A 17,640-nucleotide genomic window follows, 5' to 3' on the forward strand; every position below is an offset into this window, starting at 1 on the left:
CGCTTGGAGAAGGAGCCGAGGGACGCGCCCGGGGAGCAGGCTCACCATAGAGAGGCGGGCGGCGGGTAGAGGGGCCCGGGCGGCGGAAACGAGAGGAGGCGTGAGCGTCGATGGGTGTGGAGGGGGCTGTGGGGCTCCCCGAAGGCGGGGAGGGGAGACGCGAAGAAGGGGAGTGTGGCTTGGGCGTTGGGGTGGTGGCCTCAGTCCTCAGTGTTCTCCCTGGGGGAAGGCAGTCCGGCGCCTCGCACGGTGGTCGTGGTAGTTAGGAAGGCATCGCGTGAGGAAGCACTGAGCATCATGCCTTTACAGAGACCGCGCCGCCTGTGGAAACTCGGCTGTTATCACAGCTCTCTCACCTCCTGTCTGTGGCTCTGGAATTCTCTACGCCATTGAAATCAGGCAGTAGGATATAGAAAGGAGCTGTCAGGGCTCTCCACGTAATTGCTCCTGAGATCTCCCCGTCTCCGCAGCTCCTTTAGCTCAGCCCTCATTCTTTCTCAGCTGGGTTACAGCGCCAGTCACCCCCTTAGTCTTTCTGCTAACACCCTCTTGCTCTCTGTCAGAGGTAGAGAGGTCTTTCCAAAATCAGTCGTCCCGTCACTTCCCAGCTCAAAACCCTTCCATGCTCCCTGTTGATCAAAGACAAAAATCCCAAACTCCTGAGCCTGGCATTTGCAGCCTTTGGTGAGGTAGTGCCAGCCAAACTTTCCAAACTCTTCTCTTACCCCTTTGATCATGCTTCACCCAAACCCAACATCTCCCACCTCACTGAAAACCCTCACACTTTTACACCTCCAGATGCTAAGTTTTGGGTCATTCTTTCTCCCTCTTTGGTTTTTCAGGATTTATTTCCTTCATAAAGCAACCTCGGATTCCTGCCCACCTCCATCTCCCAAACTGACAAAGGCAGCCCCTGGGCCTCTCTCCTGTGCTGCCTTTTGCCCACTACTTCGGAGGAATCCTTCCACCTGCCTCACTTAACAGTGCCCTTTGCCATTTCAGAGCCCTCTAATGTCCTAGTTCCCTCAGGACAAGATCAAGCTTCTCAGTCTGACATTTCCCAATGCCTCCAGCCAGCCTCAGTCCTTGCTGGGCACATTATCCTCAGTCCCTCTGAAAGAAGTGCAGTTTTCTAGGCTGTTGCAGTCTATTTTAGACTTCCCAGGTAGCTGTTACCAAGTATCTCAAATTGGGCGGCTTTGAACAACAGAAATTTACTGTCTCTCAATTCTGGGAGCTAGAAGTCCAAAACCAAGGTGTCAGCAGGGCCATGTTTCCTCTGAAGTCCTTAGGGAAGACTTGGCCCCTTGCCTTTCTCCTGGCTTCTGGCGGTGGCTTGTTGGCACTCCATGGTGTTCTCCTTTGGGTCTATGTCCATTTCTCTCCTTATGAGGACACCAGTCATGATGGGTTAGGGCCCAGTCTAAACCAGACTGGCCTCATCTTAATAACATCTTGAAAGACCCTATTTCCAAATAAAGTCACCTTCACAGGACCAGGGGTGAGGACTTGAACATGCCTTTTGGGGGGACACAGTTCAACCCAGAACATACTGTTCATTCTGCTTGGAATTATGTTCACTGTTCCCCAAATCTGCCCCTGACTCTCTTTTGCCCTTTAACACTTAACTGAGAAGTTACCAGAAAACCATGTGTCCCTTCTAGTCTGGAGTTCCATGTCATTGCATTTATGACCCACATTGTAATTGCCTATTTGTCTCTTCTAGACCTGTCTATCCACTCCAGAAGCTGCTGGCCACATGTGCTCTTTTATTTTATTTTTTTAAATTTCTCCCCCCCCCCAGTTGTCTGCTCTCTCTGTCCATTCGCTGTGTGTTCTTCTGTGACTGCTTCTATCCTTATCAGCGGCACCACGAATCTGTGTTTCTTTTTTTGTTGTTGTGTCGTCTTATTGTGTCAGCTCTCCATGTGTGCAGCACCATTTCTGGGCAGGCTGCACTTTCTTTTGCACTGGGTGGCTCTCCTTACCGGGCGCACACCTTGTGCATGGGGCTCCCCTACACGGGAGACATCCCTGTGTGGCACGGCACTCCTTGTGTGCATCAGCACTGCGCATGGGCCAGCTCCACACGGGTCAAGGAGGCCCAGGGTTTGAACCACGGACCTCCCATGTGGTAGGCAGACGCCCTATCCATTGGGCCAAGTCGGCTTCTTGACATGTGCTCCTGAGCAATTGAAATGTGGTTCAAATTGAGATGTCCTATAAGTGTAAAATATGCACCAGATTATTAGGATTATGACCAAAAAAATGTGATCAAATATCTCAGTAATTTTTATATTGACTGCACATTGAAATAATATCTTAGATATGTTGGATACAATAAAATATGTTATTAATATGTACTTCCCTTGCTTCTCTGTACTCTTTGAAAATGTGGCCACCATCAGATAGTGCTGCTTTGGACCTGCACCTCTCATTACCGTAGCCACTCACCTCATGCGGCTGTTTACATTTAAATTCGTTAAAATTAAATAAAATGAAAAAATTCACTTCCTCAGTTGAACTAGCTGCATTTCAAATGCTTACCAGGCACCTGTGGCTGGTGGCTACCATATCAGCCAACACAGACTGTAGACATTTCCGTCATCATAGGAAGTTCTATGGGGTAGCCATGCTGAAGGCTGATTAACATTAATATCTATGGGAAAAGATTGTAAATACTTCCTTTTCACAATTATATTCTCAATGCCTAGATATATAGCAGGCGATTATTAAATAGGACTTCACCCAAGCTGTGTCAAATCCCTCTTTGCTCTTATAATGCCCTGTGCTTGCTGCCTCTGTTATGGCACATCCCTCTTCATGTTGAATGATTTCACGGAGATCAGAGATGGGATCTGATTCATTTCTGTGCCCCTGGCATCACCCAGCCCATGGAGTGGTAATGGCAGCCAGGAGATGTATGTTGAACAAAAAAATGAGTCAATTCCTGGACGCAAAATGCCTTTTGCTTTTTCCGTTGTAGCATGTCACCTGTAATTTGACTGTCTGCCTTCTCCTACAGTATGAGTCTTTCTTGTAGGACATGGTCTGACTCATAGCATCTATTATTTATTATAAGATCAATGCTACCTTATGTTAAGTGCTTACTTTGTGCCAGGCATGTATGGTGCACTTTATATTCTGGAGTGGGCATTTTTCTTCTTTTTGGTTGGTTGGCATCTGACTGTCCTTCCTATGTTTGGGGAGTCCTCTATTTCATGTATCTTGGTGGCAAAAAGAGCCACCCCTCATTATAAAAGTAGAAAAGATCATATGCAAACATAATGCTAAGTGGAAACACACACACAAAAAGCAAAACAGAGCTACAGCATATCATTTAGATAAATTAAAATGCTTCATCCCAAAACCTGCAAGCTAATATTTGTAGTAGCCTTATTCATAATCGCCCAAAATTGGAAGCAACCAAGATGTCCTTCAATAGGTGAAAATAAACTGTGGTACAGTTGTAAAATGGAATATTATTCAGTAATAAAAGGAAACGAACTACCAAGCCTCTAAAAGACATGAGTGAATCTTTTTTCTTAAAGATTTATTTATCCCCTCCCCCGTCCATTGTTTTTTGCATATGCTGTCTGCTTTCTTTGTCCAGTCCCTGTGTGTTCTTCTGTGTCTGCTTGTCTTTCTCTTATGCGATCCTGGGACCTTCTGGAGTGGGAAAGAGGCACTCAATCTCTTGTACCACCTCAGCTCCCTGTTCTACGGCAGCTCTTATTGTCTCTCCTCTGTGTCTCTTTTTGTTATCTTATTTTGCCAGCTCTCTGTGTGGGCCAGCACTCCTGCGTGGGCCAGCTTGCCTTCACCAGGAGGCTCTAGGAATCAAACCCTGGACCTCCTACATGGTAGACGGGAGCCCAATAGCTTGAGCCACATCGCTTCCCATGAATGAATCTTAAATGCAAATTGCTAAGTGAAAGAAGCCAGTCTGAAAAGGCTCTATACTGATGATTCCAAATATATGACATTCTGGAAAAGGGAAAACTATCAAGACAGTAAACTATCAATGGTTGCCAGGGGTTTGGGAAGTTGAGGTGATGCACAGGGATTTTTTTAGGGTGATGAAACTATTCTGGATTCTATTGTAATGGATATATAACACCATGCCTTTGTCAAAACCCATAGAACTTTACAGCACAAAGAAGGAACCTTAATGTCTTCAAATTAAAAAATAATTTAGGAGGCTGGGGCATCCCAGGATGGAATGCAGAATAAGACAAAACTATCTAATTGTATTACAGATCTATGAAACAACTGCCCTGAAAGGAGTGGGATAACTTTAGAAAACTTTAGAAAGGAACAGAGTCTAGAGGCCAAAAGGCAAAATAAACTGGTACATAAGCAGTGTACTGACGTTAATGAAGTTGTTTCCTATGGGCGTATCGGTTAATAATTCGGGTTCTGCTATACATGTATGCCGGAAGTGAAAAACTAAATAAATGGATGTGGATGCTGGGAGTCAGACTGCTCGCTGGAGGAGCAGGGAGTTTACAGATCAGCAACAGGAAGAAGCTAGGATGGTCCAGGGGCGATGGATTAGAGCTGGAGACATCAGCGTGAACTAGGAGAATAAACACCTGAAAAAAATCACTGGAACTGCACGACACAGTAAATCCTGAGCTAAACCATGGGTAATATAAACCTACAACTGTTCTACAAATAAATTTAAGAAACGATTGCACTCAGGTGGAAACAACCCAAACATCCACCAACTGAGGAATGGATAAGTAAAATGTGGTATGTCCATATAATGGAATATTATTCAGCTGTTTGAAGAGATGAAGTACTAAGACATTATACAACATGGATGAACCGTAAAAATGTTATGACCTGGAAGAAGCCACATACAAGAGGTCACATATTATGTAAAATTTATATATAAAATCTCCAGAATAGGCAAATTCATAGAGACAGAAGGAAGATTGGTGGTTGCCAGGACTAGGGGGATGAAATAGGGAATGACTGCTTAATAGGTAGAGTTCAGGGTGATGAAAGTGTTTTTATAATGGAAGATGGTAATGGTTGCACATTTAAAATGTACTAAATGCAACTAATGGTAAATTTTACATATATGTATTTTGTTACAAGAAAACAAATACACTTTACAAACACAAATGCAAATGAAAGGGTACATGTGAAACACATTATAATGATTGCCTATATGTAAGATTACCTGGTTCAATTTTAATTCCAGGTTTCGAATGAACAATTTTTAGTATAAATATGTCCCAAATATTGCGTAGGTCATACTTATATTTTAAAAAGTATTCATTTTTTAATCTGTAATTAAAATTACTTATACTAAATTTTTTTCATTTGAAATCTGAAATTCAAGTTTAACTGGATTCCCTCTAATTTTTATTTGCAAAATCTGACAACACGACCAGTGACAGATGGGAATGGAGGTATGGGGATGAAAGAGAATAAAAGAATAAACAAATAGCTGAGAGAAATTCTTGTAGGGACAACAATGGTATTGTGTCATGAACCAAAGAAGAATAGTAATTCATTTGAAAAGCTACCAAGAAAGAAAAATACAAATAATTTTTGAAAAAGGTCAGCTACCTTTCACAACTTTCCCAACCTCCTTTGCAGCTACGGCATGGGCACATGACTCAGGCTCAGCCAAAGACACACACATACACATCAAACATCAGTTCAAGAGCTAGGGAAGGGGGAAACGGACGTGGCTCAACTGATAGAGCACCTGCCTACCATACAGGAGGTCCACGGTTCAATATCCAGGGCCCCCTGGCCTATATGGTGAGCTGGGCCATGTGCAGTGCTGCCACGTGCAAGGAGTGCCATGCCACGCAGTGGTGTCCCCTGCATAAGAGAGCCCCATGTGCAAGGAGTGCACCCCACAAGGAGAGCTGCCTCCCATGAAAAAAAAGCGTAGCCTGCCCAGGAGCGCTGCACACACGGAGAGCTGACGCAGCAAGATGACGCAACAAAAAAGAGACACAGTTTCCCAGGGTCGCCTGATAATACAAGCGGATGCAGAAGAGCACACAGTGAATGAACATAGAGAGCAGACAAAAGAGGGTGGGAAGGGAGAGAAATAAATAAATAAATCTTAAAAAAAAAAGAGCAAGGGAAGGGAAGCACATGTGGCTCAGTGGTTGAGCACCTGCTTTGCATGTTCAAGGACCTGGTTTCAATCCCTAGTACCTCCTGGGAAAGAAAAAGAACTAGAGAAGCCGACAGCATGGAGGCGGTGCTTCTACGGGGGACAGTGATGATTGAGTTCCCAGTGCAGAGAGGTCTTGGCCGAAACCGTGGTGTCTCATGCTTTGGGGTGGCCATGGCGACAGTGGTTGACCTGCCAGGCTAGTCCTGTGGCAGGATTTGGGCTATTGTTCCTTGTTACTTACCCTTGAGCTTACTTCTCCAGTCCTCCCGGTGAGTTCCTGGGCTGCCTAGTATCTTTTAATCCACCTCTTTTCTCTTGAGGTAAGCCAGTGTTGGCGTCTGAGGCTTGTAGCAAAGAACCCCGTCTCATTAAATTTTCTCAGCAGTCCACTTGGGAACGTTTTCTTCCTCTGCTGAAGCAACTCAGGCTCTGAGAAGTTCAGGGCCCTGACTTAGGACACATAACAGTTTGTAGACCCAGGACTCAAAATATAGTTAGTCTGACTTGAGCACCTGAGATCATAACCCTCCCAGCCTCTTACCTGGCCATTAATAATTAGCAATCTCTTGATTTAAAAATGGGCAAAATGTTTAAGTAAACATTGCACAAAAGAAGATACTAAAATAGCCAGTTATCATATGCAAAAGGGTCCATCATCATTAGTCATTAGGGAAATGCAATTAAAGCCACAATGAGATACAACTTTACACTCAGCAGAAGGGCTGAAATTAAAAGGACATTCAATATCAAGTGTTGGAGAGTGACCACTCATACGCTGCTGATGGAAGTGTAAATTGGTACAGCCCCTTAAAAACATTGTTGCGGAAGCAGATTTGGCTCAAGCGATAGAGCGTCTGCCTACCACCACGGGAGGTCCAGGGTTCAAACCCCATGCCTCCTTGACTATATCACTGGACCCTCATGAGGAATTGATGGGTGGGGTAATCAATCAAAACAGCAAACAGCTGGAACTCCTCCCCTGCCATTAGCAAAGGGGTGGAACAATTAATGGTTCAAAAAGCAGGTGCAAGGCCTGAATTCACACTCTCCTCTCCTTTAAACCCCTGTTCCTGACCTCTGTGCCCTGCTCTCGCTGTTTTTCCTCTGCCACATGGCCACACAAGTAAAACCTGGGCATTTATAATCATTAATGGGGAATTGTAGTCTGTAAATCAGCCAGCCTTATCACTTTTCAGCCCCTTCCTCTCTACCTGGAACCCATAATCTCATCCCTCCCTGCCTGAATAAATTACTGGCCTAACTCACCCAACGTGCTCTTGAAATTCATTTCTGCAGCATAGTCAAGAACCTAGACAAAATCTGGTAACGGTTGGGGGCAGGAGAATCAATGGTTGTTGATGAGCTCAGGGTCTTCCTCAAATGCAGTGAAGTGGCTAAAGAAAGAGGGAAAGGGAAGCAGACTTGGCCCAGTGGTTAGGGCGCCCATCTACCACATGGGAGGTCTGCGGTTCAAACCCCGGGCCTCCTTGACCCGTGTGGAGCTGGCCCATGCGCAGTGCTGATGCACGCAAGGAGTGCCCTGCCACGCAGGGGTGTCCCCGCATAAGGGAGCCCCACGCGCAAGGAATGCGCCCCGTAAGGAGAGGTGCCTAGCGCGAAAGTGCAGCCTGCCCAAGATGGCGCCGCACACATGGAGAGCTGAAACAACAAGATGACACAACAAAAAGAGACACAGATTCCCGTGCCGCTGATAAGGACAGAAGGGGTCACAGAAGAACACACAGCGAATGGACACAAAGAGCAGACAACTGGGGGGGGGGGGCGGGGAGGGGAGAGAAATAAATAAATAAATCTTAAAAAACAAAACAAAAAAAACATTGTTGGTACCAGCTCTAGTCATATGTATGCTCTATGACTCAGCCCCCCCAGAAATATACCCAAAGGAATTGGGTGCTGATGTCCACCAATGACATGTACAAGAATATTTGTAGCAGCTTCATTTGTAATAGACCAAAACTCAAAACAAATGTCAAAATGTCCATCCACAGTAAAATGAGAATTAAATTGTTCCACAGTCATACAAAAAAATCTGCACAACATAAAAACCTATTGATATACACAGCAACTCGGAAGCTCTCACAATGTTCAGTGAGAGTAGTCAGACACAAAAGAGTACCTATTGAAAAATATAACACAAAAAGACAAATGAAAAAAAGAGTTATCTATAGTACATTTCCATTTATGTGGAGTTTCAAAACAGGCCAAAATCTGTGGGAATAGAGGTCAGAATAGTGGTTCCGCTCGATGGAGGCTAATGACCGGTAGGCGACACAAGGGAGCCTTTGGGGTTGCTGGATGTGCTCTCCAAGCCAGTCTCAGTGGTGATCGGTTATGGGCACATGCAAAAATTCACTGATCCAAAGCCCTCATGTGTAAGCTACATCTCAACACATAAGATAAAAATAAATGAAGTGAAGGCTTCTACATGATGGGTGGGGAAACTGAGTCAACACATCGGGGGTGAAGTCAGGCAATGTTTCTCAGATGTGTCCAAGAGGTCAGATTGTTTCGAGACCAGAATGGGGATTCTGTCATTTTTTAAATCCCCCCCTTTCCTGAAATGGCTCTCTTGTCTGTTTGCTTGCGGTTTTGTTTGTTTTGTTGTTTTGTTGTTCCGTGTCTGTTTTTTCTTTAGACGCTGTGAACCCAACCCAGGACTTCCCATGTGGGAGGTGGGCACCCAACTGACCGACCACATCTGCTCCCGATTCTGCCATTTCTAAACAGCCTCATTAAAGTCTGATGTCTGCATTCTATTCTGATGGACCACCTATTACTTGCAGGCAGGCTGCATTTGGCAAGAAGGTAACCTTGTCATGATATTTTTTAAAGGAAGTACCAGGGATTGACCCCAGGACCTCTTACGTGGGAATCGGGCCACACCCGGTCCCCATTCTGTATTCATTTTTTTTTTTTTGCCTTCACTTTCTTTCTTTCTTTTTTTAATGTTACATTCAAAGACTATGAGGTCCCCATATACCCCCCACCCCCTCATGCTGTATTCTTAAAGTTGGGAAAGAACAGGCACTCGAAGGCCCAGCCTTCCGGCTCTTCCTTGCCTGCCCACACCCAGCTCATGGCTGGCCAGCTCTGCCCGCCCTCGGAGGCTGGGAAAGCCACCCCTCCTGGAGACCGCTTCACACGCTCTTGGCTCTCTCCCTAAGGCAGCTCTCTTTCACTCTCATGAACTTTCTTCAGAGCTTCACTCCTTGTAGCTCTCAGGGTCAACACCTAAAACGAAGGAATGTGTAAAGACCTTTCTAACTTTGGGTTCTGATCCTGACTGCCATCTCTTCTTGTGTGACCATCAACACCTCACCTAATCCTCATCTGTGAAAGGCTGGGGCTGAATTTGAGAGACTAAAGGACCTTCTAGCTTGAATTTCTAGTCTTGGCCTACAGAAAGCTCCCAAGTCATCCCGAATGTGTCCCTGCCTGTTTTGAATTCCAGTCTCCTGGTCTGTAAACTGGAGGGAACTAAGGCTCAGGTGCTGAGACCGGAAGAGGCTTTCGATGTTTTGGTCTTTGTCGCCCTCACAGGGGGGAGGAGAGGCCGGTGACTGCAGCAGGTAATCAATCGGACGGGTGGCCTCTTCGCTGGAGGAAAGCCAGGACTGCCGTGGCCTGGTTTGCTCACTCTTTTATCTCATTATAGCAGGCACTTAATGAATACATGTTGAATGAAGCCCTAATGAAATAAAAGGAAGCGTGGAGAAACTGACCAATGACTTACTTCAGCAGAACAAAAGGTTCGCGGTACACTCCCTGGGAGGGCGTGTTTCTGGGGGGATGGCTTTGGCGGGAACCCCGTCCCCATGGGTGGAGGGAGCTCAACGGCCTCTGGGGGACTTAGCAGGAGTTCCTGAAGCACGCGGGAGGGGTGCTGAGAGGGTGGAGGGTCCTCTAGAGAGCCCCGCTGGGCGCTGCGGTGGGCATCTAGAGGTGCGGAATGGCCGGGACCTGCTGGCCCGGGGTGGGAACATTTGGGGAGAATCAAGGGAGTTTGGGTCACAGAAGCCCTCTGGACATAGAAGGGGCAGCAAGTAGGGGGCCTTGGGGGCCTTGGAGAGTGATGCTGGGGAGCTGATGGAGTGAGTCGGACGCAAGCCCTCTGGTGAGAAACTTCCGGGGCACGGGAACGCCAACCGATGTAGGAGGAGCAGGAAAGGAAGGTATCTTTGAGTTGGAGAGAAAAGAAAAGGCTGGAAGTGTGGCGAGAGATGGTAGAAGAGAAGGTCACTCTGATGGAGGAATAGGGAAGCTGTGAAAAGAAACCCCCCTAGGAGTAGTTTGAAAGCAAGGATAGATAACCCCGGGAATTACTAAGAAAAGGATGGGTCACGGAGATCCAGGAGAGTACAAGGAGACCCTCAGGGCGCACCACAGGAATTGGGCTTAAAGACACTGGAGGCTGGTGCAGATGCTGGGAATGGGGAAAAGCGGTAAAGTTAGAAAGTCTAGGGATTGGACACACTGAGAGATGGTCATGGGAAATGTCCCAGCCCTTTTGAGAGAGGAGGTGTTTGTTTCATGTGGTGGAGAAGGATGAAATAGGTAAGCAGAGACTGGGAGATACAGAGAGGTTCTCAGGCAGCCCTGACCCTTAGCTTACCTTGTCCACGTTTGGGTAAAGATTTTTCCCTTTTTTTTTTCCCCAAGATTTATTTATTTATTTATTAACACACACACACACACACACACACACACCCCGCGTTGTCTGCTCTCTGTGTCCATTCACTGTATGCTCTTCTGTGACTGCTTCTATCCTTATCAATGGCACCAAGAATCTGTTTCTTTTTGTTGCATCATCTTGTTGTGTCAGCTCTCCGTGTGTGCGGCACCATTCTTGGGCAGGCTGTGCTTTCTTTCGTGGTGGGCGGCTCTCCTTATGGGGTACACTCCTTGTGCTTGGGGCTCCCCTACACGATACGCCCCTGCATGGCATAGCACTCCTTGCATGCATCAGCACTGTGCATGGGCCAGCTCCACATGCGTCAAGGAGGCCCGGGGTTTGAACCGTGGACCTCCCATGTGGTAGACGGACACCCTAACCACTGGGCCAAGTCTGCTTCCCTTTCCCTCTTTCTTTAGCCACTTCACTGCATTTGAGGAAGACCCTGAGCTCATCAACAACCATTGATTCTCCTGCCCCCAACCGTTACCAGATTTTGTCTAGGTTCTTGACTATGCTGCATAAATGAATTTCAAGAGCACATTGGATGAGTTAGGCCAGTAATTTATTCAGGCAGGGAGGGATGAGATTATGGGTCCCAGGTAGAGAAGAAGGGGCTGAAAAGTGATAAGGCTGGCTGATTTGCAGACTACAATTCCCCATTATAGATTATAAATGCCCAGGTTTTACTTGCATGGCCATGTGGCAGAGGAAAAACAGCGAGAGCAGGGCACAGAGGTCAGGAACAGGGGTTTAAAGGAGAGGAGAGTGTGAATTCAGGCCTTGCACCTGCTTTTTGAACCATTAATTGTTCCACCCCTTTGCTAATGGCAGTGGAGGAGTCCCAGCTGTTTGCTGTTTTGATTGGTTACCCCACCCATCAATGCCCGATGAGGGCCCAGTGATAAAGTCCTTGGGGAATATCCGGGGCTTCTTCTGGCTTCCAGGGGAAGTCTTTGTTCTGAACGGCAGAATCTTGGGGAGGGTCTCCCAGCAGCCACGTGGGGGTTACTGACGTCCACGTGGACTCTCTGCCAGGTTCCAGATCTACTGATTCCCTATCTTACTAGCCCCCTCACATGTACCCTCCCCTGAGTTGGGCCCTCCTCATCCTCTTCCTGCGTGGCCCCAGGCTCATCTCCTGCCCAGTTCAAGGCTGATACTCGCTCACTGAGTAGAAAGGTATATTGTACAGTTACACATACACAGTGCAAGCGGAAGTGCCCAGTGACAACCAGGAAGTGAATGGAGCTGGCCGCTGCCTGGTTTAAGATGGCCCTCGTGCCTGCAGGTCTTCCAGAATGCTTTCGGCTGTAAGGCCCGTGGTGTCTTCTCCTGGGATGGCCGCTGCATTGTCTGTGAGGCCTGTAGCAAGGCCTTCAAGCGATCCAGCAGTCTTTGCCACCACTCGTTCACCCACCAAACTTTCTGCATCTGTTCCTTTTGCCCCTGGTGGTTCGAGTGCCATGGATCTGCTCAGCACGTCGTGGTGCATTAGGGGAGACTGAGTCTGTATAACTGATGCAGGCACAGAACTGATGCCTTCAGCAAGCAATGTTCTGGGACTTCTTCTCCAGGTCTACAAAGCCTGGGCCTGGGCGAGGTCGATTCTGGCTTCACTCATAGACAAGGACAGCACTAGCTTCCTGTCTTGTTCTTCTTTGTTTCTTCTTTGTTTTAAAATTGCCACAGTCTTGGAAAAAACATCCCCATTTGTTTGGGGTTGACGGGTTTCCAGGGACCATGGATTTTCAGTTTTAAAACTGGAACATCCTGGGCAAACTGGGATGGGTTGGTCATCTACTGGGCCCTCACCTGGATCCCCCAAGATCAAGCTGACACTTACCTACTGACACAGTATGTGGCTGGAGGAGGCAGCTCAGGAGGAGGCAAAGCGAGATGGTGTCTCCCACTCAGAGCTTCTCCTGCTCGGAGTGCCTGCAAATCTTTAAGGGCCTGTTCTACTTCATGTAACAGCATGCCTCCCATTCAGAACTCTGGCCTTATTTGTGTGCATCTGTGCAAAGGCCTTCAAGCGCTCCAGCAACCTCTGCCAGCACTGGTTGACCACCTGGAAGGGATGACTGCTGCCATGCTTGCCACCTCTGCCTCCAACATTTCCAGGATGCCCAGCCGCTGCCCAGGACATCCCGCTGCGTTAGCCGTGGATGGCCTTCCTGGATGGCTGTGGGTTTTGGGTTCAGGTGTACTCTAGACCTGGATATCGTTTTCCTTCACTGCTTTGGTCCTGTGGAGGGGTGTGGTGTAATACTCTAACTCGCTGAGTCACTCAAGGCCCATGACCACCACCATCCCTTCTCTGTCCTTGGTTTACCACCTACCCGACGGAGAAACAGTACTGACTCCTTTTTTTTTTTTTTTCTGTTGAATGTGTTAATGTGAAATTGGATGATAAATGATTTAACTAACCTTCTTGATTTGCCTGAGCTTCCATTTTATGCAGGGGATTACACAGAAGAAACAGGGTAACTGAAGCAGGCTGGCATACCAACAATCTTCTGTGGTGCTGATGAAGACCTCTGCCCCTGCCCAGAGAAAGGAGCTGTAAGAAAGAAATCAGGCTGACACTAGCAAAATCTGCTGATCTTCACCAGGTGGCTACAATCGTGCACCAACATCCTGGTTGCTGGGCCTCAGGGACGCCCTGCCCTGCCAGTCCACCTTCCCCTACAGCCCACAATACCTTTATAGCTCACACAGCTCAAGTACCCATGGGAACTCAGGCACCCCTCATGCCTCCCCACTCCCAGCACCTTCCCTTTGTCTCAACTAGCCATATAAGCCGCTCACCCAGCTCAACCCTTTGAGCAGAAAGCTCTTTTGGTGTTGCTCCTGAATTAATGCGACTTTACCTGAATAAACTGGCTGGGCAACCCTTTTTTCAGTCTATTTTATTTTCAGTACAACATTAATTCATAGGGCCTCAGTTTCCTCAACAACCCAGTGGGTTCAGTAGTTCCAGTCCTTACAAATCACTGTCCCTTTCTGGTTTCCATTCCTATCTGTACAAGGTGGCGAACAATTCCCACTCTCCAAAACTTTTCTTGGAGTCTGGAAGGATAAAGTGATTATTTAAGTGATGACTTTTTGGACATGAGCCATTACTTTTGTCTTCCCTTCCTCTGCATCAAGCATGTCGCCAAATAATGACCTTATGTTGACTTTTTTGTGTGTGATGCGGGGAGGTGAGAGGTGCAGGTTCCCGGAATCGTTGATTGGGGTGCTTGCTGCCCGCCGGGGCGCTTTCTATGGACCCGACTCGCACACACGCGGCGGAAGCGGAAGCCGGGCTCCTGGCTCTCTGGGCCGTTCGCACCGCGCGGCCGGGAGCCCGGGGCTATCCCTGGAGCTTGTTCCCACCGAGATCGAACCCCAGCGGCCGCCTCCACCAAACGGACGCCGGTAGGTTAGCGCTCAGGGCCCGGCGTGGAGCGCGGCGGGCGACGCCGCGAGGGCTGTGCGTGGACCATAGAGACGCTGGGAACTCGGGGCTAGAGGGGCCCGCGCCGCGGAGGCACCGACGCCCCCTGGCTAGAGAGGCCTCGAGAGGGGCATTAGCCGGGGGACTCGGTTAGTTTTGGGGGACGCGCGTGTCTTGGGCTGTGGGGTGTAGAGGCTTTGAGCCGGTGAGTTTTGGAGAAAGAACTTCATTCGACCCCTTCTCCCCTCAGGCTCACGATCCCGAAGTACACTTTGCCCCCGTTCTCCCTGTGGAGGACATGGACCCCTTCCCTCCCAGGGTGACCTCTGTCTCCGCACTGGCCTCCTCCTCCCCCTCCCCGGCGGCCCCGGCCGCCCCTCAGAAGGACCGTCACCTGCTCATCGACGTGAATGGCGTCCCCTACATGTACACAGTGGACGAGGCCCCCCCGCCCGAGCCCGTGCCCGAGCCCGAGCCGGCCAAGGGCTTCACCTGTCCCCAGTGCTTGCAGGTGTTCAAGAGCGCCCTGAACCTGAAGAACCACAGCATCTCCCACTCGGAGCTCCGGCCCTACATCTGCGCCATCTGCGGCAAGACCTTCAAGAACTCGGGCAACCTCGCGATGCATCGCTTCATACACCTGTAACCCCTGACTGCAGTGGCTTCTGCTCGTTACTGTGATGATGATTTTCCGTTCCTTTACATGATACTGTGCTTGTTTTTACTTGTTATTGTAATGCCCATTTTGACTTAGTTACTTGTTATTGTAATGGTAACAACTCCACTTCTCCTTTGAGTCCATAAATCCAGGAGACTGATTTGGTTGGAGGGGCTCCGCCTCCAATGCCGGTTGACCTTGCATTAAGACAGATATGACTGGCACTGACCTTGCATTAAAGCCCTTTCCCTCTCTGAAGCACCCATGTCACCATGTTCATTCCAGTGTGTGTGGTTTGGCAAACCGGGTTTTGTCAGCACACCTGCCTGCTCTACCCCTGATATTGCCAGGATGCCCAGCAGCTGGCCCAGCATGTCCGAATCCACTAGGCTGGAAGGACTTCTCTGGATCCTGGAGGCGATGGGCTCTTGTTTCTCGCACAGATGGTGGGCCTGTGCCTGGCCTCACTGCTTACTTGCTCTGCGGCTGGAGGCACGTGACGTCTCTCTGGGCTCAAATTTCCTTAATCCGGAGAGAGGGAGCGGCTTACGGTCTCTGAACTGTTCCCCCAGCCACTCTGAGAGGCAGGGATCTCCTTTTGGATCCTTGACTGCCGTTGCTCCTCTTTATAACCTGGAATAAGTCCCGGACCCATTCTGGAACTCAGTTTCCCCATCTGTAAAACGGGATGCAGTTCCCATTCTTGACTACAAGATGAGTCAGGCTTCAGAATGCCCAGTGTTGTAGGTACTGTACAACTGTCGGACAAAGTATAAAGTTGCACATATTGCTCCATTACTTCTCTGTAGCAGCTCACTGTGCCTGCTGTGACAGACTCAAATAAATGTTAGTTTTGGTTCTTATTGTTGGGTATTGTGGCAACCCCAACGACCTGAGAACCTTTCTTGGTGGGTATGAGTGCTTTCCCAGGGCCACCTCTGGCCTGCCTGAGTCCGGAAGAGGCAAGCCCATGGGGAGTTAGAGCTGTCGTCGGAACTCATCTCTGCAGCCATTTCTGGACCTGAAAGGCTGCTTCCCCGGGTAGAGCGCCCGCCTGGAGCTTGTGGGGGTGGTAGGTCCAGGGGAGGGCAGCGAGCGCTGGCTACTGAAAGCCCTCGACCGAGATCTGGGGAAGGGCTGCAGAGACCGGGGGAGGGGGGTTGTTCAGACGAAAGGATTACTTGGACCCAAACTGACCCAGAAGCGGGGTTTGGAAGGCCAGGGGCAAGCGAGAGTGCTGGACTGGGCACCGGGTTTGAGTAGAGTCTGCCACTCTGCGGCTGGAGATCCGAGGCCCCCGCGGGCCCTCTCAGGCTCCACAGAGTGCCCCGACGCGCACGTCCCTGCTCTGAGACAATTAAGTGAGCCCTCGTACACCAACATGCTGTATGAACTGAGGAGCTCGCGTGAGGAAGTTTGGGGGACACGGGTGATCCGTTGCAGGCTGGGGAGAGAGAATGGCGAAGGCCAAGCTGTTTAGCCGATGGGGGGCTGGTAGGGTGTACAGGCTGTGTCCCCAAATTTGAGTAGTCAGAATAGTTTGTCCACTGTAGCTGAACTATCAGGATGGGGGAGTGGAGGGGTGGGAAGGGTGCCTGGAGAGGGATTGGGGCCAGGTTGTGGGAGGCCCTGAATGTCAGGCTAAGGGGTGTGTACTGTAGACAGAGCCACGGGAGGATTTTGAGTAGAGCAGGTATTAGAAAGATGCTTTGGGGGCTGGTGGACCTGTAAGTAGGACAGGAAATGTCTGGCCAGCTTAGGGGTTAGGGTAGGTAGGATTCCAGAAGGCTAAGGAGATGGCCAGGTGAGGCAGTGGGGAAGTTCCCAGGCGGAGGAAAACACTTATGCCTTTGTGCCTACAGTTCAAGTGCAAGGTCTGGTCAGAGGCTGTGAGATGCGGCATGTGGTTGGAACCCAGGAATGGAGAGGGGGGCTGGCCCACATCACGAAGGGCCTCAGGTTCCAGGCTGAGGACCTGAACTTTGTTCTGAGGGTGACAGGGCCGTGGGAAGATAGCTGTTGCACCTGGCCCAGATGTCAGAAGGCTCTTTCTGGGGCCAGTGTGGGAAGGGAACCAGAGGCCACTGTTCCAGGGAGAGGCTGGTTCAGGGTTTGAGATGGGAGAGGAAGGAGCCAAAGCCGGGCTTGGAGAATGGAGGGGAGCACATGGCTCTGAGAGCATTTCAGGGGTCAGGAGTGGTAGAAGTGGGTGTCTGGCTTTGGGGAATGAGGAAATGAGGGCCTTCTTGGCTCTAGACCCGTGTCGATGGTGAGTCTCCATCGTGCTCATGCCCTGGAGGGTGAGCGGGGTAGGACAGGGTGGCTGAATTCATTCATTTATTCATTCCACCACTATTGAGCTGAGCCCTTACCCTCACCCAAAACATTTGCTGGAGTCTGAGGATACAGTGGTGACCAGGACAGACAAAACAGCAAATCAAGAAACAAACAAGGCCATCCTGGATCTTGACGGGAGATGTGGAGACAGACAGACTGGTGAGACAGAAGGAGCACCAGCTTGAGTAATGCCGTCAGCAAAGGCTGCTCTGAGGAAATGTTATTTATTTAAGCTAAGATCTGAGTGGCCAGAAAGAACCCATCTTTGTGAAGGGCTGAAGAGGAATAGTGTGGAGCGGCGAAGAGCAGGTGCAAAGGCCTCTGAGGGAGGAGAGGCTGGAGGCCAGGGGCCAGGTCAC

At 49.2% G+C, this 17,640-nt stretch overlaps 1 protein-coding gene across 1 annotated transcript; it reads left to right on the forward strand.

Annotated features, from left to right (window-relative positions):
* Positions 1 to 14,118: 14,118 nt before the first annotated feature.
* LOC101429586 (zinc finger protein 580-like) lies at positions 14,119 to 15,807 on the forward strand. The gene is made up of 2 exons (XM_004456637.4): positions 14,119 to 14,267; positions 14,537 to 15,807. The coding sequence occupies exon 2, from the start codon at positions 14,585 to 14,587 to the stop codon at positions 14,930 to 14,932; it is 348 nt and encodes a 115-aa protein (XP_004456694.1). The 5' UTR covers positions 14,119 to 14,267; positions 14,537 to 14,584; the 3' UTR covers positions 14,933 to 15,807.
* The last annotated feature ends 1,833 nt before the right edge of the window (positions 15,808 to 17,640 follow it).

This window comes from Dasypus novemcinctus, chromosome 18 (genome assembly GCF_030445035.2).
Source record: "Dasypus novemcinctus isolate mDasNov1 chromosome 18, mDasNov1.1.hap2, whole genome shotgun sequence".
Lineage (NCBI taxonomy): Eukaryota > Metazoa > Chordata > Mammalia > Cingulata > Dasypodidae > Dasypus > Dasypus novemcinctus.

What these genes read in the sequence shown, in the direction of transcription:
- LOC101429586 (XM_004456637.4), top strand. Translation starts at nt 14,585, where the DNA reads ATGGACCCCTTCCCTCCCAGGGTGACCTCTGTCTCCGCACTGGCCTCC.